This window comes from Octopus bimaculoides, chromosome 3 (genome assembly GCF_046866305.1).
Source record: "Octopus bimaculoides isolate indiv1 chromosome 3, ASM4686630v1, whole genome shotgun sequence".
Lineage (NCBI taxonomy): Eukaryota > Metazoa > Mollusca > Cephalopoda > Octopoda > Octopodidae > Octopus > Octopus bimaculoides.
Window position 1 is genome coordinate 22,082,116 of NC_142930.1, and position 21,659 is coordinate 22,103,774.

Here is a 21,659-nt window from a genome sequence, read left to right on the forward strand (position 1 = left end):
TCTTTATACATTATGGATTCAAACTTAGTGCACATATGTATACATGTATGTGCGAGTGTATATATAATAGGTTCAGGCATAGCAAATGGTGGTTGTGTGGTTAAGAAATTTGGTCCCAACCACATAGATTCGAATTCAGTCCCTTGGGCAAGTGTTTGGCCAACCAAAGCCTTGTGAATAGATTTCATAGGCAGAAACTGAAAGAAGCTTGTCACGTGTGTGTATGTGTACATGTATGTGTGTGTGTGTGTGTGTGAAAGTCTGTGCTTGTGTCTTCTTGTCTTGACATAATATGACAGTTGTAAATGAGTGTCGCTGTCATACAAGTAGTTATTCATTTACAATGTTCTGCAAGAACATGTCTGGCCATGGGGAAATGTTATCTTGCTTGGAAACAGGCAAGTGACAAGAAGGACATCTAGCTGTAGAAAATCTGCTTCATTAAGCTCACTTTGACCCATGCAAGCATATAAAAATGGATGTTAAAATGATGGTAATAAAAAGGATATACACACAGACATGCACACCATGTCTTCTAGCTATATATAACATGTTGGTACAGATCAAACCCAGATTACACAATTGCTGGGGTTTTTTTCAATTTAGAATAAGTCTTATTAAATATTGTTAATTAATTTTGTGTTGTGTGTGTGTGTGTGTGTGTATGCACATTCTATTGAATAATAATTACCATCTCTGTTCTCTTTCAGGTGGAAGCTGTGTATAAAGGGTTTGCTTTTGACTTTGTTAAAGCCTTATTAATAAAATCTGAAATTTATAATAAAATAGAGATGTGTGAAACCCTACTCAAGCTGGAAGGATTGAATGACTTTGAAGGTAACTATATATTTTGTTTTAGTCTGTAGCCTGTATTTTTATGTTCATGGATGCACAGTTTGGATAAATATTGGTAAAAAGAAGATAGTACACTTGCTTTTAAAAATCTTCTAGATTCTAGGAGTGGAGCTAACTGGCCATATCAAGCCCAAATATTCTACCTGTTTTACATTCAAACTAGTCAGGTCCAGCCTGTCACACCTCTTCTACAATATCATTCTAAAAATGAACAATCACATCTTCAACTTACAATTAATTCAAAACGCTGTGAATGAATAAGTATTTTACAAAGTAATCTGAATGCTAAAGAGTTAAATTACACTGTGTAACAAAGTTTTTATTTATTTTGTCTGTGATCAATAAGTGATATTTCTTATTGGCTTCTATTTAGAAATCAAAACGAATGACTAATATTCCCTTCAAACTTTGCTTTTGTGACCTGAACATCAATTATTTACAATGGACGGATAGGTGTCCTCATCTTGTTTGTTGTTATCACAATGTCTCGGCTGATGTACTCTCCAGCCTCCATCAGGTGTTCTGGTGGAATTTTCAACCCAACCCTTTATTTGACTAATGGAGTACATTGTTCTCATTCCTAAGATATGTTACTAATTTTTTTTTTTTTTAAGTTTCAGCTTAGAGCTGTGGCCATGCTGATGCACCACCATGATTTTGTTGATATTATTTTATCAAGTCCCTGCCTGGGATTAAATTTAGATTGCCTGTGGGCATATAGTGTAGTGGATAAGAGCACAGGCTACTAACCCTTGGATTCTAAGTTTAATCCCAGGTAGGGACTTGAAAAATAATATCCACAGAAAAATAACATTAGCAACATACCTTAGGAATGAGAACAGTGCACCCCATTAGTCAATTAAAGGGATGGATTCAAAATTCCACGAGAACGCCTGATGAAGGTTGGAGAGTGCATCAGTTGAAATGTTGTGATAACAACAGACAAGATGAGGACACCTGTCTGTCCATTGTAAATAATGTACATAATTCCTCATCTCAAAAATATAGAATAATACTGAACATCAATGTTTTTAAACAGACCTATTTTCCATTACCTTTCAGACAGATTCAGTGCTGAAGCAGGAATATCATTATAGCAAATATTCTGCTCAATACCACAGATTTCCTTGTCAGTTGCTTGACTGTAACCACTTGAGCATGTCCCTTTATGGCTGAAATATGTGCATTTCTGATCATGAGCAGGAGTAGTGGAGGAACATCATAGCCATGTGTTGAGAGGGATTTTGGGGGGTTTGAATAAATATAACAAAAGCAAAGTTTGAAGGAGATATTAGCCATTTTTCATACTTTCTAGGGACAAGCAAATAGGAAATAACAGTTGTTATCCAAGAACAAAAATCCTGTTACATGGTGTTGTAGGTAAAATCCAATCCATCTGATAGTCAGTTTCTATCTATGCAATTTCACATACAAAGCTTCTTGAGTCAGTCCAAAGCTATGGTAAATGACTCTTGCTCGAGATACCATGGACCTCATTGATTGCACAGTGAACTTTTTTACCCATTCATCCAAGCTACACTCATTATTTATTGTTCAAACATCAGTGAAGCAAATTCAAGTAGCAGAAACTTGAAACAGGACTCAGATAAACTTTCTTCCTGAATACTTTAAAAATAAATCACCAAGGAAAAATTATTTAGGGATGCCATCTTTATTTAAAACCTATTTAGTATATTTTATATATCATAAGGTTTGTAAAATAATTATGTTGTGAAGAAAAAAGATTAAGAATGTGATACATCTATTTTTTTTTAGGTATGGGAGTTACCTAATATCATATATCTACTTAGAAATTCTCTCTTCGCTACTTTGGTAATTAGGGTGAATGTCTATACTTTACTGAGGAGGTCTAATAAGACGGAAGTATGTCTGGAGTTGTATCCCATTTGCTGAAGTGATTAAAATAATACTAGAAATTAAGCTATCTTTTCCTCACTGCATTAAATATGTTAATACCAACTTAAATAGTTAAAAAAAATCTTATTACAAGCTAAAAAGTAAATAAATATACAGTAAAAAAAAAAAAGACCTTTGTAGTCAAGGTATCTTTACAAAGCATATTTCATGCAGAAGATGGTTGCTTTGAAATTGACAATAAAACAGAACTTGGTTATTCAAAAAAAAAAACAAGTTATAATTTTTCAGTTTATGTTCCTTTGAACACTCATATAAAATATGCTAACAACACAGATGTAAGAAAAATTAATTGAAGTCAGGTCTTTTATATTTTATTTTCTGTTGGTGTCTGCTCTTCTGAATCTGTTGATTATATGCCACATGAAGCTAAACTAATCCAATTAAATTCTTTTCTTATCACCCACTCTGTTTTAACCCAACCCCACCCTCATGCTACGTACTATTTGTAATCTTCCTTCCTCAAAACTGGAACTCTTTGTTTTTATTTTGTTATTTTTTTAAAAACTGCAAACCTGCAAGAATTCATACTGATCTTATTGTATTTAGTATAATTTTTCCATTTTTCTTTCTTTTCCCTTTTCTAATTTTTTTGTTTTTTCATCTTGGTTATTTTATTTTCTGATGTTTCTTTTCATAGAGTTCAAAATAACCCGTCCAGAACCAAGATTCCAGGAATTTAATCAAAGAGCAATTGATTTGAAAAAGATCCTTAGTAAAATTCCTGACCAAATATATGACAGAAAACTATTCCTGGAAGCTATAAAGTAAGTTACTTTTTGAAAATCATCATCATCATCATCGTTGTCATTTAATGCCTGCTTTCCATGCTGGCATGGGTTGGACAGTTTGATTGGGGGCTGGCAAGACAGAAGGCTGCACTAGGCTTCGATCTGATCTGGCAAAGTTTCTACAGCTGGATATCCTTTCTAACGCCAACCACTCTGAGAGTGTAGTGGGTGCTGTTTACGTGCCACTGGCACAAGGGCCAGTCAGGCAGTACTGGCATCGACTATGCTTGAATGATGCATTTTACATGTCATTGGAATGGGAGCCAATCAGGCAGCACTGGCAACAACCACGCTCGAATGGTGCTTTTTACATGCCACCAGTACGGGATCAGTCAGCCGGCACTGGCATCGACCACGCTAGAATGTTGCTTTTTACATGCCACCAGCATGGGAGCCAGTCAGGAGGCACTGGTAACGACCATGCTTGAATGGTGCTTTTTATATGCCACCAGCACAGGATCAGTCAGGTGGCGCTGGTATTGGCTACGCTCGAATGGTGCTTTTTACATGCCACCAGCACAGGTGTCAATCAGGCGGTACTGTTATCAGTCATGACAATGACTTCATTTGGCTCAACAGGCCTTCACAAGTACAGTCTATTGCCCAGTGATTGAAGATTAAATGGGCCAGTTATGCTGCACTGGCATAAGCCATGGTTACGGTCTCATTTGGCTTACTGGGTCTTCTCAAGCACAGCATATCTCTGAAGGTCTCAGTCACTTGTCATTGCCTCCATGAGACCCAATGTTCGAAAGTCATGCTTCACCACCTCATCCCAGGTCTACCTCTTCCACAGATTCCCCCTACTACTAGGGTGTGACTCTTTTTCACACAGCTATCCTCATCCTTATGCAACACATGACCACATCATCACAATCATCTCTCTTACACACCACATCTGATGCTTCTTAGGCCCAACTTTTCTCTCAGAGTGCTGACACTCTGTCATGTATGCACACTGACATTACACATACTAGCGTCATTCTTTGCAAGCATACACATATCCTCAGCAGTCATGGCCCATGTTTCACTGCCGCGTAGTATGGCTCTTCGCACACATGCATCACACAGTTTACCTTTTACACTGAGCAAGAGGCCCTTTGTCACCAGCAGAGGTAGGAGTTCTAGCAGAACTTCCTTTCCACCTTACTTCTTGGATGCAGCACAAATCTACACATTTCCATCCAAGCATCTCAACAATCTCACCAGACCTACGTTTCAGTGTGCCAACTCTGAGGGTGTGGGGCCTGTGAGACCCTGGGATAGGAGACAGCAGCATCATGTATGTGAAAAGAATGCTTGCATTTGGCAGAACTCATAAACATACAATAGCCTTCAACCTGCATACCCTACACCATCATTTTATGCGCTACATAATCACTACATTACATAGGAGATGAACTCTAAGTAGGGTTGTGGGAACATTAAGCCTTTGGAGGTGTTCGTGGGAGAGATGTCCAATAGAGGTCAGAGGGTAGAGATTTCCAGTACATGTGGTGGGGGGTGGGAAGGGCAGGTGCACTGCGAAACAACAAAAACTCAGGCTGCTGGTGTGAGAAAATATTAATGATAATAATGAGATAGAATTGGGCATTTGAATTCTTGACTAGAGCTATAACCAACAGTTTTCGGTCAAACCAAACTGTGACAAAATTAGATAAATGAATGAATAAATGACAATAATAAATGAGCGTGAAAGAGAGGGAGAAGGGAGAAAGAGGGAGAGTTGGGTTGAGCGAAGGGATCTTAAGTTTTTTTCTCTAAACATACGGCATAGAAGATGAAACTGTGTTTACATACATAATGAAATGAAATAATTAAGTAATTATAATTTGTGCTGCAAAAGAGGTTTTAGATGTGTGCTAGGTTGGAAAACACAGTTGCTTATCTGAACATCTTCTGATTTCTATTCTGTGTGGCGAGGTATTAAAATATGAAGTTGAGGAATCTGAATGAGCTAGTTTATGTAGGTTAACAAATAATGATTCTTCTTGCATTACTTTATACTAATGAAACTTGTAAAAATCCCATAGATTTGCTCATGGATATAACTACATGAACACCCTTATCAGCTTACAAGGTCTGTTGATTAAACAAGTTCAATATTTACTTTCTTCATTAATGATTATCCTTTAAATTAAAGTACACATAGGAACATAATGGACACAACTGATTAAATTTTCCTCAGTAATAATATAAAAATATTATTTTCTTGTATTTCCTTTCACTTATTACGTCTATAATTTATTGCAATATTTCATTTAAATGAAGTGGCATTAAACATCATCATCATCATCATCATCATCTTTTAACGTCACTTTTCTCTAAGTTATAAGTTTCTTCTTTCAAATAAAATTTCTGGATTATGACCCGAAAGGTAGGAAGATACCGTTATATTAATTAATGTATAGATTATTATTTGAGATAGAAAACAAGCAGAATCATTACAATACTGGAAAAAATGCTTTGCAGTATTTATTCCAGTTGTTTATGTGCTGAGTTCAAATCTGCCAAGATAAAAGTGTAAACTTTTTTGTAAGTAAAAAGTTTCATTTTTCAAAAGGATTCTAGAGTATTACTCAAAATGTCAATAGAAAATAAAGAACTATTGGGATCTTTTTTAAAACGGGGGCCACATTTTTCATTAACGAAACACTTTGAAACTCGGAACACTGGTAGAATGTGTCATATAAAACATCTTTTTCTCTTAGTCTTCTTAAAAAAAAAAGAAATCCATAAATTATTCCATGTTAAAGTTGTCGTATTTCTGTAATTTCAACCAATCACTGACGTCCATTCAGCCGATATACATTAAGTGCCGACTACATAAACAAACGATTCTGAAACAATTAACCCTAACCCTAACCCTAACCCTAGGGTTAGGATTAGGGTTAAAGCAAATTTAAAATGAAAAAAGCAAATAAAACGTAGAATCGTTTGTTTATGTAGTCGGCACTTAATGTATATCGGCTGAATGGACGTCAGTGATTGGTTGAAATTATCGAAATAAGACAATTTTTTACATGAAATAAATTCGAATACAAAAATATTTTTCTGTTCTATAACACAAAATAGATAAGTATACGAAGTTTGAAAGTCTTTCGGTACCAAAAACACTAGGTAAAACATTAATGAAAAATGTGGCCCTCGTTTTAAAAAAGATCCAACTATTGTATTAATATATAGATGTATTTTTGATAAATTAGGTTGTCTGTTATAACAAGTATTTAACTCTTTAAGCTGCATCACTTATTTCCCCTTACAACTCCATAAGCCTTGCAAATTTCTAAAACATTGAAAAATAAACACTTCTCAAAGCTTTGATTTTATTCAAAAGTTCTATAAAACTTGCAGAATAGATGCTATTTAAATGCAAGAATTTTTTTTTTTTTTTAGAGAATATACTGTATAATATATAATGCAACACATGACAAAATATATTCTTAAGATTAACAGAAAATATGAATGCAATTATACATTAAGATATGAGAATCAAAAGAATTATTAAAACATTTACTTTTCATAAATATTGGAAAAATTACCCATGTGAAATTAAATGTGGTTGTAAGCAATCTATATACTTAAGGTTACCAAGGAAATTCTCTTAAATGGCTTGTGCTGCTTATTCTGTTTTGAACAATTTTTACGGACTTATGTTAAGTAAATATATAAACTAATAGCAAAGGGCATCTCAAGATTAGTTGTGCAAGTATGTTCCTTGCAACAACATTAATATTTCAAAATCTATTAATATCTTTATGTACTATATATGTCCTGAGAAAAAGTATTTTTCAGATATAGGTTGATCTCAGTATTCCTTAAAATTCTAAATATATAATATTAATGTTTGGAAGATAAATACAAGATTTTGTATGAAATTGGACATAACCTCACTCGTCTTTTCTGTGGAAAACCCTTGCTATATAGTAACTAGTGAGTCACATGACTGAATTCATTCTTGAGATACCTCAAAAAATTCAGTTTCCATGTAATGTATCTAAAGTATATTAGTCTAGCTGCAACACTGCAAACTTCTAAAACTTTTGTTAGTTCTCTTTATTGCAGTCACTGCTTATTGCAGCAAGTGGCTTTTATCTAGCATTTCCTATTCATGACTTCATGGTCTTTGTTATTTGAGAGTTACTTGTCTTGGTCAGAGATACAACATAGTCAGTGACAGTTATAAGGTATGGACTGCTTGGTTATATGGTACTTTCATGCTCTTCATATATTTGAGCACATGCCAAATTTTTTTTGCAAACAACTTGCAGATGCAAATATTACCAGTTGGTGCTATACTTGCTCCATACCATTTCTTTGCCTAACAGTAGATCCTCTTCAAGTTTGTGTCATATGATTAAAATTATTTTCATTGTATTTCATTGTATTACTATGTTTTAGATACATCAACAGTAAGCAAGTGTTTGCTAGCAGAATTCCGTATTTGAACCACTGATTTTATTCAAAATATCTATAAAACTTCCAGAATAAATGCAACGTTCTAGATTAGGCACATACACTGAAATACTTACAAACTATTTTTTCCCCATATTTTACAATTCATGAAGTGACATATAATATCCTTATCTTTCAGTAAATATATTCATATTCCAATTTTTTTTCTCTTTTTTCCAGAGACATTGCTAATGCAATTCGTCTGTTGTTGGATTCAGTAAATCAAGTTACTGCCAATGAAGTACTGAGACCAGATGGAAAACAGGTATGTAGATATTAACATAAATAACATTACTGCACTATGTATAAAAGCATCCACAATGTAATAACAAACCTCAGCTTTACAACTACATGATAATGAGTTATCACCGTCTGAATGTCTTTTCTTCTTTTCTTCCCAGCTTTTTTCAGCTGATAGTCCAAATTTTTAAAATGTGATCTTATTCATTATGAGCTCTTTCAACATATAACTTATTGTAATATTTCATTTACATGAAGTAACATTAAACATATAAATATAAACTTTCACACACAGACACATATTTATATATTTATAACTGATAGCAACAGAAGCAGTATTATTACCAAAAGGCAATCTTTATGTCCATCTTAACTTAGGTGTTTAGAACACCGAATGCTGCATTATAGGTAAATAATGCAGTACTTGGTGTTTTAACAAAATATGTTAAGTTGACATAAAGACATATATATATAATAATATTAGGGATAAAAATCCAAATTTACAGGTAAAAACCCAATTAAAATCAATTTATTAAAAATTAAAATTAAATTAAGTTTCACAGTATTAAATATATATATATATATATATATATATATATATATACATACATATATATATATATATATATATATATATATATATATAGTTTTAGGGAAAAGAACCAAGGTTCATGAACTCATCGATGAAAATCCACTGTCACATATAGAAAAATTAATAAGTAAAAGCACAATAAATAAGTATAATATAATACAAAGTAAATATCATAGGATAAAGATAATTGTGCTTTTACTTATTAATTTTTCTATATGTGACAGTGGATTTTCATCGATGAGTTCATGAACCTTGGTTCTTTTCCCTAAAACTATATATATATATATATATATTATTATAAGATCTGGTAATTAGTCATATATTAATATATTAATTAATATCGATTAATTATCAGGGGGCCAGCACATTTAAAGAATCAAAGAGATTCAGAAATATTATCTGCAATCTCAGGGGATTAAGGTACATTTTAAAAAATAACGTTGACCACTAACGTGGACAATTAATGCGCTAGAAATAGATCACATCTTGTGTCTATTAAGACCTAAAAAGTTCTCAACATAAAATATAGCAGCATACCAAAAACGTGAGCGGGCAAGACATTTAAAATCACCTAAAAAAATCATTATTAAACAGGAACCAGGTTTCGGATTTAACAAATTCTTACCATTTGTCTATTCCTCATCAGCCTGGTTTGTAATGTAACAGCAATTATCAGAATCGTATACATAGTTGCCCACCGCCATGGGTGCGCGTGCATATGGTTCTGCTAATTACAGCTTAATGGTAAAATTCAAACGTCTTCGTTTTGGCACGCTAATTCCAGGAATATATCCGCAGAAAATATTTACTGCGTCGAATATATTCAGTATGAGTAATGGGTAAATATTATTATAAGATCTGGTAATTAGTCATATATTAATATATTAATTAATATCGATTAATTATCAGGGGGCCAGCACATTTAAAGAATCAAAGAGATTCAGAAATATTATCTGCAATCTCAGGGGATTAAGGTACATTTTAAAAAATAACGTCGACCACTAACGTGGACAAATATATATATATATATATATATGGGATGGGGAGTGTACCTTACCTTGATGTCATGTGATGGTTTGTAAATGAGCATCTTTATCATGCGAGCAATGTTGTTCATTACCAATCTTTCTTAAAAACATGTCTAGTGTTGGGGAACTATTACCTTTCTTGGAAACAGATGAGGATTGGTAACAGGAAGGACATCCACCCATAGAAAATATGCCTCAATGACATCAGTCTCTCAGATGAAGAGAAAAAAAATGGGAGAGAGAATGAATGTTTACTCTTTGTTATATAAATTATGCCTCACTCCTTCAATCAAATTTAATTATTATTTTATAAAATACAGTATTAATAAATGTTTTATATATCTTGGCAGACTCTTGCACATCGGAAGAAAGAATTTATCAAATATTCTAAACGCTTCAGCACAACTTTAAAAGATTACTTTAAGGAAAATGAGTAAGTCTATTTTTTTAATATTTGCTTAAATTGTTATTTCTTTAATTTAAAGTTTTGTCAGTGAGCCAAACATGCCAGATGGAAGACGGACATTAAAAGATGATGGTGACTTTACACATATATGTACATAGAGCAGAATTGAAGTAATATCTCTTTGGTGAGATACAGTAATAGGTATATACAATTAGTCCTCAAGATTGACTAGAAGCCTAAAACTCCAACTTGAACTGCAACTAAAAGCAAAGATGTTATAGCTACATAATGACAATTGGCTGTTGACAGTTTATCAATTGAGCATGTAAAAGCATTAAATAATAAAAGTATAAAAGGACAAAACAATTGATATCAGGTTTGATTATGGTATTTATATCTTTAAGACTGATATTACATGAATATAGATCCTAAGAAGGAAGGAGCTTTTATATATATATATATATATATATATATATATATATGAACCTCTGTTCATATGTATATTATATATATATATATATATGCGAGAGAGTTAAGGGTTGAGGGTGAACCTCTGTACCTGGCTTTCGTTGACATGGCGATAGCCTTTGACAGGGTCCCCCAATCCCTTATCCGGTGGTCAATGAGGAAGCTAGGGATAGATGAATGGTTAGTGAGAGCTGTGCAAGCCATGTACAGGAACGCTGTCAGTAAGGTGAGGGTTGGCAATGAGTACAGTGAAGAATTCCGAGTAGAGGTAGGAGTCCACCAAGGTTCAGTCCTCAGCCCCCTCCTATTTATCATAGTCATCCAGGCAATAACACAGGAATTCAAGACAGGATACCCCTGAGAGCTACTCTATGCTAATGACCTTGCTCTAATTGTTGAGTCACTATCAGAACTAGAGAAGTTTCAGGTGTGGAAGCAACGAAGGGCCTTTAGAGTCAATCTAGCAAAAACCAAAGTCCTAATAAGCAGGAAGGCAGACAAACCACAAATCCCTTTAGGTAAATGGCGTTGCTCGATCTGTAGAAAAGGCATAGGTAGAAACTCTGTTAGATGTACCCAGTGTAAGCTATGGACACATAAGAAGTGCAGCAATATCAAAGGAAGGCTAACTAGGAAGTTAGTTTTTGTATGTGGTACATGTTGAGGAGCAATAAACATTGAAAATGTGCAGAGAACAACTTCTGCCACATTCCAGGGAGAAAAACTAGAAGTAGTTGATAGCTTTCATTACCTAGGTGACCAAGTCAGTAGTGGGGGTGGGTGCTCTGAAAGTGTAGCTGCTACAATAAGAATAACCTGGGCAAGATTCAGAGAGCTCCTACTTCTGCTGGTGACAAAGGGCCTCTCACTCAAAGTAAAAGGTAGACTGTATGACGCATGTGTACGATCAGCCATGCTACATGGCAGTGAAACATGGGCCATGACTGCTGAGAACATGCGTAAGCTTGCAAGGAATTAAGCCAGTTTGCTCTGCTGAATGTGTAATGTCAGTGTGAGAGAAAAGTTGGGCCTAAGAAGCATAAGATGTGGTGTGCAAGAGAGACAACTGCGCTGGTATGGTCCTGTGGTGAGAATGGATGAGGATAGCTGTGTGAAGAAGTGTCACACCATAGTGTTTTTATTATCTTTTGCACACTGCCTCCGATTTCTCTTATACCCAATTTTCCTTTCTCTCAGCTCATTTTTGCTCCATCATTCATGGATACTGACATTACAAATCCATCACACGTCCTTTACATTCAGTGCCCAGAGGCTATTACCAGCAGAGATAATAGCCCCTTGAACTTTTGTCCACCTAATTCTTACTCTATGTACTATACCTTTGGAGTACCTGCTCTCTATTACTAATTTAGTCACTCAACTAACAGAAACTGTGTAAATAACTAGTGTTACTTCACTAAATATTTTTTAGCATCTTAACTATACCTTGATGGTCCAAATGATTCTACACCTATCAGCTTTAATACTGGTTTCTTTCGTTGGGTTTACTTAAGATAATCTCTTTCTATCTCTCCTTCTCATTCTCTCTTAACATTTAAATGCCTCTTTTTTCTCAGTATCAACTGAGTACTTTTTATTGTGTCATCAACATTAGAGGGACAGACTTTTAGTACCAAGATGTTCCTCTACATTGCATCACTTTCCAGTTCATTTTGGCTGACATAGATATATTTTCCACCTCTCCTTTCCCGTCTGCGAAAGAGTCATGAACTTATAAAAATAAAATTACTTGAAACCAGAGACCTTGAACAGAGTGAATATCTCTACCACTTGGCTATTTCATCAATGAATATTTACTTACTGAGAGGAAGGTCTTTTTGAAACTTAGTAGAATGCATTAGGGAATTTCTAAAAAATATTACTAAAGACAATATAATTTTTGCGTTGACTTCCTGGCACTTGTGCTGGTGGTACGTGTAAAGGCATTCAAGCGAGATCATTGCCAGTGCTATTGGACTGGCTCCTGTGCAGGTGGCACGTAAAATACAGCATTTTGAGCGTGGCTGTTGCCAGTACCGCCTGACTGGCCTTCTTGCCGGTGGCATGTAAAAGCACCCACTACACTCTCGGAGTGGTTGGCATTAGGAAGGGCATCCAGCTGTAGAAACTCTGCCAAATCAGATTGGAGCCTGGGGTAGCCATCTGGTTCACCAGTCCTCAGTCAAATCGTCCAACTCATGCTAGCATGGAAAGCGGACGTTAAACAATGATGATGATGATGATAAGTAACTTAAAGTGTTTACAGTATTTCTTCCAGTTCTTTACAATCTGAGTTCAAACCTGGTCACAGTCAACTTTGCCTGCCATTCCTTTAGGGTCAAATTAAAGTACCAGACAAGTATTGAGGTCAGCGGTATCAATTAACTTTCTTCCTTTAAAATTGGTGGCATTATGTCTAAATCAGAAAGGGTTATTATTATTATTATTATTATTATTATTATTATTATTATTGGAGTGGTTGGCATTAGGAAGGGCATCCAGCTGTAGAAACTCTGCCAAATCAGATTGGAGCCTGGGGTAGCCATCTGGTTTCACCAGTCCTCAGTCAAATCGTCCAACCCATGCTAGCATGGAAAGCGGACGTTAAACGATGATGATGATGATGATGATGATGATGAGAGTTCTAGACAAAATGCTTTATGGTGCATATTCTAGCTCATTACATTTTGAGTTCAAACCCTACCATGATAAACTTTACCTTTTATTCCTCTGGAGTCAATAAAATAAAGTACCAGTTAAGTGCTGGAGGTGATTTAATTCATCAAACCACTCAAAATTTCTGGCAGAATCATTAGCACACCAGACAAAATGCTTAGCAGCATTTAGCCCATCTTTATGATCTGAGTTTAAATTCTCCAAGTTTGACTTGGCTTTTTCATCCTTTCAGTGTCAATGAAATATGTACCAAGTGAGTACTGGGGCTGATGTAATCAACTATATTCCTCCCACAAAATTTCAGGCCTTGTGCCTATAGTAGAAAGGATTATTATTATTATTATTATTATCATTATTATTATTCAAACACCTACTCCATTTATGTTTGTTCTATTAACACTTAACTTTTTTATTACACTCAAACCTGCCTAAACGTACTAATTTGGGTCCCTCTTTAGAGCCCTTAGTTTTTGCTCTCTCTCTCTCTCTTCTTGACCTACTTGCACTGACTGCTCTGCTCAATTTGAACACTTACCAGGTGACCTTCAGAACTATTGCCCCAGTACCACAATGCATGGCATGACTTTATATTTTAGACTCTTCATTATTATTTATAGTTGCCCACTGATTATTGATTTTTTTTTTAGTCCTCTTTTTTATTTTTATTATTTTGTTTAAAAAATATTTTTTGTTCTATTGTTATTTCTCTGTTTTAATTTTTGTCCTACCGTCTCCGTCCCTGCCTGTGAAATTCCCTGTCAACCCTTTCTATTATCCCCCTCATTGCCACTTTCACACCCCTCTTGACCACAATAGCTGACCCCTTTTAACCTTTTACTCGCCCCACTACTCGATAACTTCCTTACTCTTTCCTTGTACATCTGGCATCCATTATTCCTTCCTCACTCTCCTTTTTTTATATGTTTGTTTATGTGCATAGTTAATGTCCTCTATTCCTTTTATCTTGCCAGGGATTAGAATCATTAACACAAAATGCCTAATAGTATTTAGTTATGGCTCTTTACATTCTGATTTCAAATCCTGCCAGGTTTGACTTTTCCTTTAATCCTGCTGAGGTCAGTAAAATGAATAGCACTCAAGTCCTGGAATTGATGAAATCCACTTTCCTTCTCCCCAAAATTTTCTCGTGTTTTTCCTCATAGAATCATTGGAGTATTGGAAGAAATTTTTATCAGTATTTGCTCCAACTTTTTACATTCTGAGCTCAAGTGGTGGTGGTGTTGTCGTCATTACAATGCTGGACAAAAATGCTTAGTGACATGTCTTCTGGATCTTTATGTTTTAGTGACATTTCTTCTAGCTCTTTATACTGCCGAGGTTGACTTGGACTTTCATCCTTTTTGGGTTGATAAAATAAGTACCAGTCAAGTACCGTGGTTGATGTAATCATTTTTTTCCCTCCCCTCAGAATTGTCACCTTTGTGCCAAAATTAGAAAGAATTACTATTATTGTTATTACACAGTAACTAGACATAAGAGGAATTAGTTGCTGTGTGCAAGAGAGACTGTGCTGGTTTGGTCATGTGATCCAGATGGATGTCAACAGTTCTATAAAGAAGTGCTGATCTCTCAAAGTTGATGGAACACTTGGAAGTGGGAGACCTGGGAAGACATGAGATTAAGTACTGAAGAACGACCACAGGACGCTGAACCTTTCAGGTGTGATGACAAAGGGCTGAGATGCCTGGCGCCTTGCTATACTCAAGTAGACCCATACTCTACAGCAGATGTGGTAAGACCTGTCCCTCTTGTCCACTGGTGGGGAAAAGCACTCATGGCGATGCCACATAAAAACACCCATGCAATGTCATGTAAAAGCACACATGTGGCGTCACATGAAAGCACTCAGCATACTCTGTAAAGTGGTTGACATTAGGAAGGGCATCCAGCCATAGAAAATCATTCAAATCAGACTGAAGACTGGTGCAGCTCCCCTGCTTGTCAGAACAATAATAAGAGAAAAGTGTGAGAAAAATTATGCAGAGAGTATGTAGATAAAGTAAGCTGGTAGCAAGTGTTGTAGTGGGATGGCATTATTGCTATCAATGATTGTATAAATTTGAACCTGAGTTATGAGTTTCATAAGGTGTGGGATTGAAGAATAGTGGGTGAGGAGAGGGGCTTCAGAATGTTGTGTGTGTGCTCATGCACATGCACACTTGTGTTACAGAGGAATGGTGTGTGTGTGTGTTAGTACGAGTAGACATACCAGTAAGTGTGTATGCTGGTACACAGTGGGGAGATCCTATCTAGAGTAGGGTATAGATTACAAATGCCTTAAAGGTTTTTCAGATTTTATGATTGCAAGACAGATATCTTCTCCGATCATCTGTTGAGTAAAAGGTTCTCAACAAATTTCAACGAAGAGCATCCAGCTGTAGAAACTGCCAAATCAGATTGGAGCCTGGTGTAGCCATCTGGTTCACCAGTCCTCAGTCAACTCGTCCAACCCATGCTAGCATGGAAAGCGGACGTTAAATGATGATGATGATGATGATGATGTTAGAAGATTGTAGAGAAAAAAAAACATCATGTTACTGCATATTACTATTTCCTGCATTACCCCCTTCCCTACCACCTACTCATTTCTATCATTCTGTTTCCTCTCTTACACACATACTCATACTCCATCTCCCTTCAACCTATTACCCTGGTTTTCTCTCAGTTATCCCTCTCTCTTTTATTCACCTCCTTAGTCATCATGTTTGCAGTCAATAAATTGAAACAACATAGAGAGGACTCTTTCAACTTTTAGAGGACAAGACAACCTCTCTGATGTTGGTACTTTGATAAAAGGCATCTTTACACCCAGCAAAGTGGCTGGCAGATGAATAGAGATAATGTAGGATAGACAGGTTTCTTTAATCTTCCTAGGGACATGGCATCCTCTATAGTACTGGTACTTTAATAAAATGCACCCAGTACACTCTGTAAAGTGATCGGAATTAGATAGGGGTCCTGTCAGAGAAACCATGCCAGTATGAAAAGTGGATGTACGATGATGGCGACAATAAGAATCTAAAATAAAATGTAGTTGTGTTTATATATGCACTAGCCCCCCCCCCCCCACGCTGTCAAAAGTGACGGCTAATTGTAGTATTTGTTACTGAAAGAATGCTGGTTCACACATACAAACATTCACATACTTCCCTTGTACACACACACACACACACACACACACACATATACTCACACAGAGTTGAAACACTGTTTGATTTTTCTTTTCAGCATTGAATGTTCACCATCCCACTACCAGTTTGCCATCACTCCTTCCTTTCTTATTCATCCATCACCCCTTCCTTTCTCATTCATATGTTGTGACAAAGAAAAACATAAGAGTATTATTATAGTAGATATTGTTATCAATATTCTTAATGAACTTGTACATAGATCAAAAGTACATCTATATGGCCAAATATTGCAACTGAGTTGCAACCCACCTCATTACTTGACATGTCTTGTCTGCATATTTTTCAGCATTTCGTTATCAGCTCATCACCTGGCATGTTTCATTGCCTGTACATTATTACCTTCATGTCTTGTCTCCCCTGTGTTGTCCAGCAGGTTAGCACATTACCTGGCATGTTTCATTTCCTTTGCCTGCATGCCTTGTAACCAGCATATCACCTGGTTACTAAATCTTTACTCTATCAAAGGAGTCAGTAGCAAGCATAGAATGAGTATTGCCCAGGTAGCATTAATGATACATAAATATCCATAAATTAGCTCTACATAAGTCCAAGCAAGCTGGCACACAACAGTGTTTATGTTGAATATAATCAATATTGTGCAGGCACTTTGGATCGGACAACATGGACTCTCATGCTGACAGCATGTTGATCTATTGTCTCAGAGTTAACTTGTAATGTCAGATGATTGCAATAATTTACAGCTTTTTACTGTCAAGCTGATAACATGTTGCCATCATAAATACCTCAAATTTGCAAAAACAGTTCATGCTTCTTATTCCTAGCAACATTGCTATGGTAATGCTACAACTACCCCCAGCCTACATTATGTAATTTGTAAAATGTTTTTGGAGGAGTACTATTTCAGTCACATGGCCTCGTTTTACATTTTGGATGTGTGCGTGTCCTTCCCAAATGAGTGACACTGATACTCTGTTTATTTTGTATTTTGTGGATCTCACATGGGTGCCAGTTGTTTATTAAAGTTATTTCAAGTATTTCATCTGGATATATAATGCCATTCAGTTTGTGTCCTAGAAATGTTGATAGAAAAGAATAGATTTTAATGATTGCATCAATCACAGAGTTGATGTGAAATGATCTATCAGAGTAGAGGAGTTCTAAAATGGTAATAAAATTTAAAGAACATATCCTTACTGTCCAGTATTGTAATCATCTGAATCAAAGACAATCTATGCATTAGAATATAACTATGGTTGGTTGTCTCAAAGAAAATCTGTTTGATACTTATGAGCAGTTTGGAGAATATAACTCTCAGCAGATACCTCTGATATTCAAAAGACATCTGAGATTTTCTTGAAGATTAATGATTAATAACTACCATTCTCAAGGCATTTAGTTTAGTGTTCAAATAACCACATTTGTTTCACATCTAAATAAGTGATAGTAAATGTAGTGATCCATTGATTGGCCAACTGTATCTGCCTTTGAGCACACATGTTCACTGAGGCTATCATTCAGAAATGCATATAAGAAAAAAATTGCATTTTTGATGGCATATAAGAAGCAACTAGTCTTATATGTGAATTTGGACCTCCCATAAGCTTTAATTCACTTTAAAAATATTTTCCTGAATGTGCAATGCTGGAATTGGGGTGTGTTTAATATGCCCATGCATTTTTTATACAGCATATAAAAAATATTTATAGTTATGATGTATCAATTTCAACAGTTATAAAACTTATGCTAATTCCTTTGTTTCTTTTTTTTTCTTTCTTTCTTTTCCAGAAAACGAGATGTATTTTTGAGTGCTGCTTATCTTGTGGACCAAACAAATTTGATCATGAAAGCTGTGAAAGCAGTTTATTGATTTCAGCAGTTATTGTAGAGAAAAAAAAAGTATGAATGATAAAACAATTGGGACAGGAGACAATGGTGTCACTTCAGACAGCACACTAGCTAATTTTCACTCCACATATCTACTACTGGTATAAGTCTATTTTTTAAACATTGAGAAAATGCAAGATTCATCTACTACAGAAATAGGAATATTGTGTGTGTATTGGCGAGTGTTTGTGTTTACAAGCAAGCACATATATATATATATATATATATATATATATATATATATATATATGTGTGTGTGTGTGTATGTATATGTATAATTAATCAGCAGAAGTTACTGAGTAACTCAATAGCCATGAGTTTTGTATGTTGGAACTTATCAAACTGGTATCAAATTATGTGTATAGATCACTTATGATGATAATTATCAGTAATTATCATTTTAACCAGTGTATATAAATGTAAAAGCTGTAATTTGAAACCAATTTCATGGGTGCCAATGCACAAATCTCTCAACCTTTGAGTCATTCTAACTCCTACTGATTATTAATAATAGTAATAATAATAACAAGATATGTGTGGGAGTGGGGGTGCACAAAAAATATTTGTATTTTCATGTAAGGGTAGAAAGTGCTCAATACACACCTGTGTTAGAAGTGTGTGGAGTCTGTCTGTTGGTAAACTGAATTATTTCCTCATGCTCAAAGGTTATTTCAGATTGAAGATGAATGCAGCTGACTATACAAAAAGCTTTTAGATATGAAGAATGATTTAATTCACCAATACACAATTACGTGTGTGTGTGTGTGTGTGTATGCATATGAGTGTACATATGTATTTATATATACATGTTTACACTTATGTATGTATAAATATGTATATATATATATGTATCTATGTACATATATATATATACTTATATATATACATGTGTGTGTCTGTTATATGTGTAGGGGTGGGTGCATGCATCTAAGTGATTTTAACTAGTTTTTCTTCATTTCAATTTACTTTTTATTCTTTTCCTATTTGGTGGAGTGGTCTTTTTATCATATATATATATATATATATATATATATATATATATATATACATATATATATATCTCCCAAATTCATATTTTAAAATACATTCCATATATTTAAGTTTTTGATTACACACTTAATTTTTACAAGCAATGTTTTTAATGGTTTTATGCAAAACTTGCTTTAGGTTGTTAGGGGTTGAGTTTTTTTTTTTTTTATTAAACTCACTTTTCTTTTAAATTTCTAAATTTCTAAATTGATTCTTATTTTATTCATGGAACTAATATATACTTTTTCTCTACTAAAAGTTTTTTTTTTCCTTTAATGTTATTATGGACTGTTATTCTAACAAAAGAATATTTTCTTTACAATTTTTAATTTACTTTTATTTTAGCAAGATCATACACATGCACACACACAAATATGTGTTTCTATTTGTGTGTGTGTGTGTGTGTGTGTATGCATGTGTGCACACATATATTTATGTATATTATACACATGAACATGTTTTATGTGTATATGTATATTATATATATATATATATATATATATATATATATATAATGTCTTGGGTGTTAGAACACCTACATTGCTAGAAATAAAAGCTAAAAAAACTCTAATGCTGTAGCTAAACCACATAATTGTTTACATATGTACTGACTGTAATTGCCTGAAAACACCAGTCAAGAATTCCCTGTTCTGATCAGTCAGTTTCAGCCAATTCCGTAGCCACATCAGTGGAGACATATACAATTATGTGCTTATTTTCAGCATTAGACCTTTTTAGCTCTTATTTCTAGCAATGTAGGTGTTCTAACACCCTAGTCATATTTAGTGACAACTATAGTTTTCCTTTTTGGTAAAGCATTGCACGCAGCTGTCGATATTAATTTATACACGCACACACACGTTTTGTGTGTGTGTGTGTGTATGAGAAGTATGCCTTGCATACTTCTCATAAGGTGTTGTTAATTTATATTTTAAAATGCATTCTACATGCACTGTTGTTTAACTGTCAAACGGTGCTTAGAAAATTTTCACACACGTCACTTTTCCTAATGAAAACTTTGTTGTTTCTTTTCTGCTCCTACCATTAATTGCTCATTCTATCTTCCATGCATTATGATTAGGAAGAACTCTGTTTCCTTTCACATTTTAATCTTAATTCAAAAGCAATTATCAGTTATTTCTACCAAAGACTTTTGTTCTCCTAAGTATTTCCTGTTTTGTTTTGAAATATAATTCATGAAATTTTGCTAAATCTTACAATGTTGTTTTTTTTCATCTTCAATTATTTATTTGTTTAAAAAGTTGTTGCTCACCTCTCTCTCTTCTCTCTCTCTCTCTCTCTCTCTCTCTCTCTCTCTCTCTCTCTCTCTCTCTCTCTCCAAATAAGGTTTACATTTTAGTATATATAATTTATTAGATTAATTAACTTCATTTTTTTAAAAAGTAATTTTCTCTTGAAACCTCAAATCAGAAAAATAATGGAAGGATACGAGATTGAAGTGTATGTGTGTGTGTGTGTGTGTAGCCTCTTAATGAGAAACATAAAAGAATCTGAAACTAGAAAGAAGAAAAAATATCTAAATAACAAAGAAAATAATTATATTCTGTACAACTATCCCTGATAAATTTTGATAAATATTCTTGATGTCACTAATTAACAATGAACAAAACATATTTTTTATCTTTAAATTGATATTATAAATTAATCTGCCATATCCTCTTCCCCATCTCCTGCTCTGAAGTATTCATTGTCCCAGTATGAGAAGTGTTTTTTTATTTAATTTTTTTTTCAGCTGTCTTATTCTGTTATAATAAATATTTCTACAAATTTTAATATTTTGCTGCTCTTTTCTCCATTTATTATTGTTTGTGTTTTTTTGTAAGATTGTATTTTTAGCTGTACTTTGAAAAATGTTAGAGAGGTGTAGATAACTACTTGAGAAATTTAACAAACAAAGGCAATGTTGATCTTACTCATTTAGTTTCCCTACAGTCAACAACATGCAAATCTCACATCCTCTAACAGCAAAAGCTGCATCCTAAGATCTGGTTTTTCTCTTTAAGGCTATAAAATACTTCATCTTCCAACTTTCACTAACTTCAAAACTGATATAAGATCCATAGTGGAACACTACTCCCTCAACTAACATGTGTTGCTGCTATACAT

At 34.4% G+C, this 21,659-nt stretch overlaps 1 protein-coding gene across 2 annotated transcripts in view; it reads left to right on the forward strand.

The window, feature by feature from the left end:
• Window positions 1-21,326, forward strand: part of LOC106882772 (programmed cell death protein 10) — a 42,749-nt gene extending 21,423 nt beyond the window's left edge. For both annotated transcript variants that reach the window (XM_089348676.1, XM_014933555.3), the window contains 5 exons: window positions 711-837; window positions 3,431-3,557; window positions 8,217-8,301; window positions 10,247-10,329; window positions 18,405-21,326. In XM_089348676.1, the coding sequence (XP_089204802.1) occupies window positions 711-837; window positions 3,431-3,557; window positions 8,217-8,301; window positions 10,247-10,329; window positions 18,405-18,486 (504 nt within the window). In that variant the 3' untranslated portion in view covers window positions 18,487-21,326. The remainder of the gene's footprint in view (window positions 1-710; window positions 838-3,430; window positions 3,558-8,216; window positions 8,302-10,246; window positions 10,330-18,404) is intronic.
• Window positions 21,327-21,659: the final 333 nt, after the last annotated feature.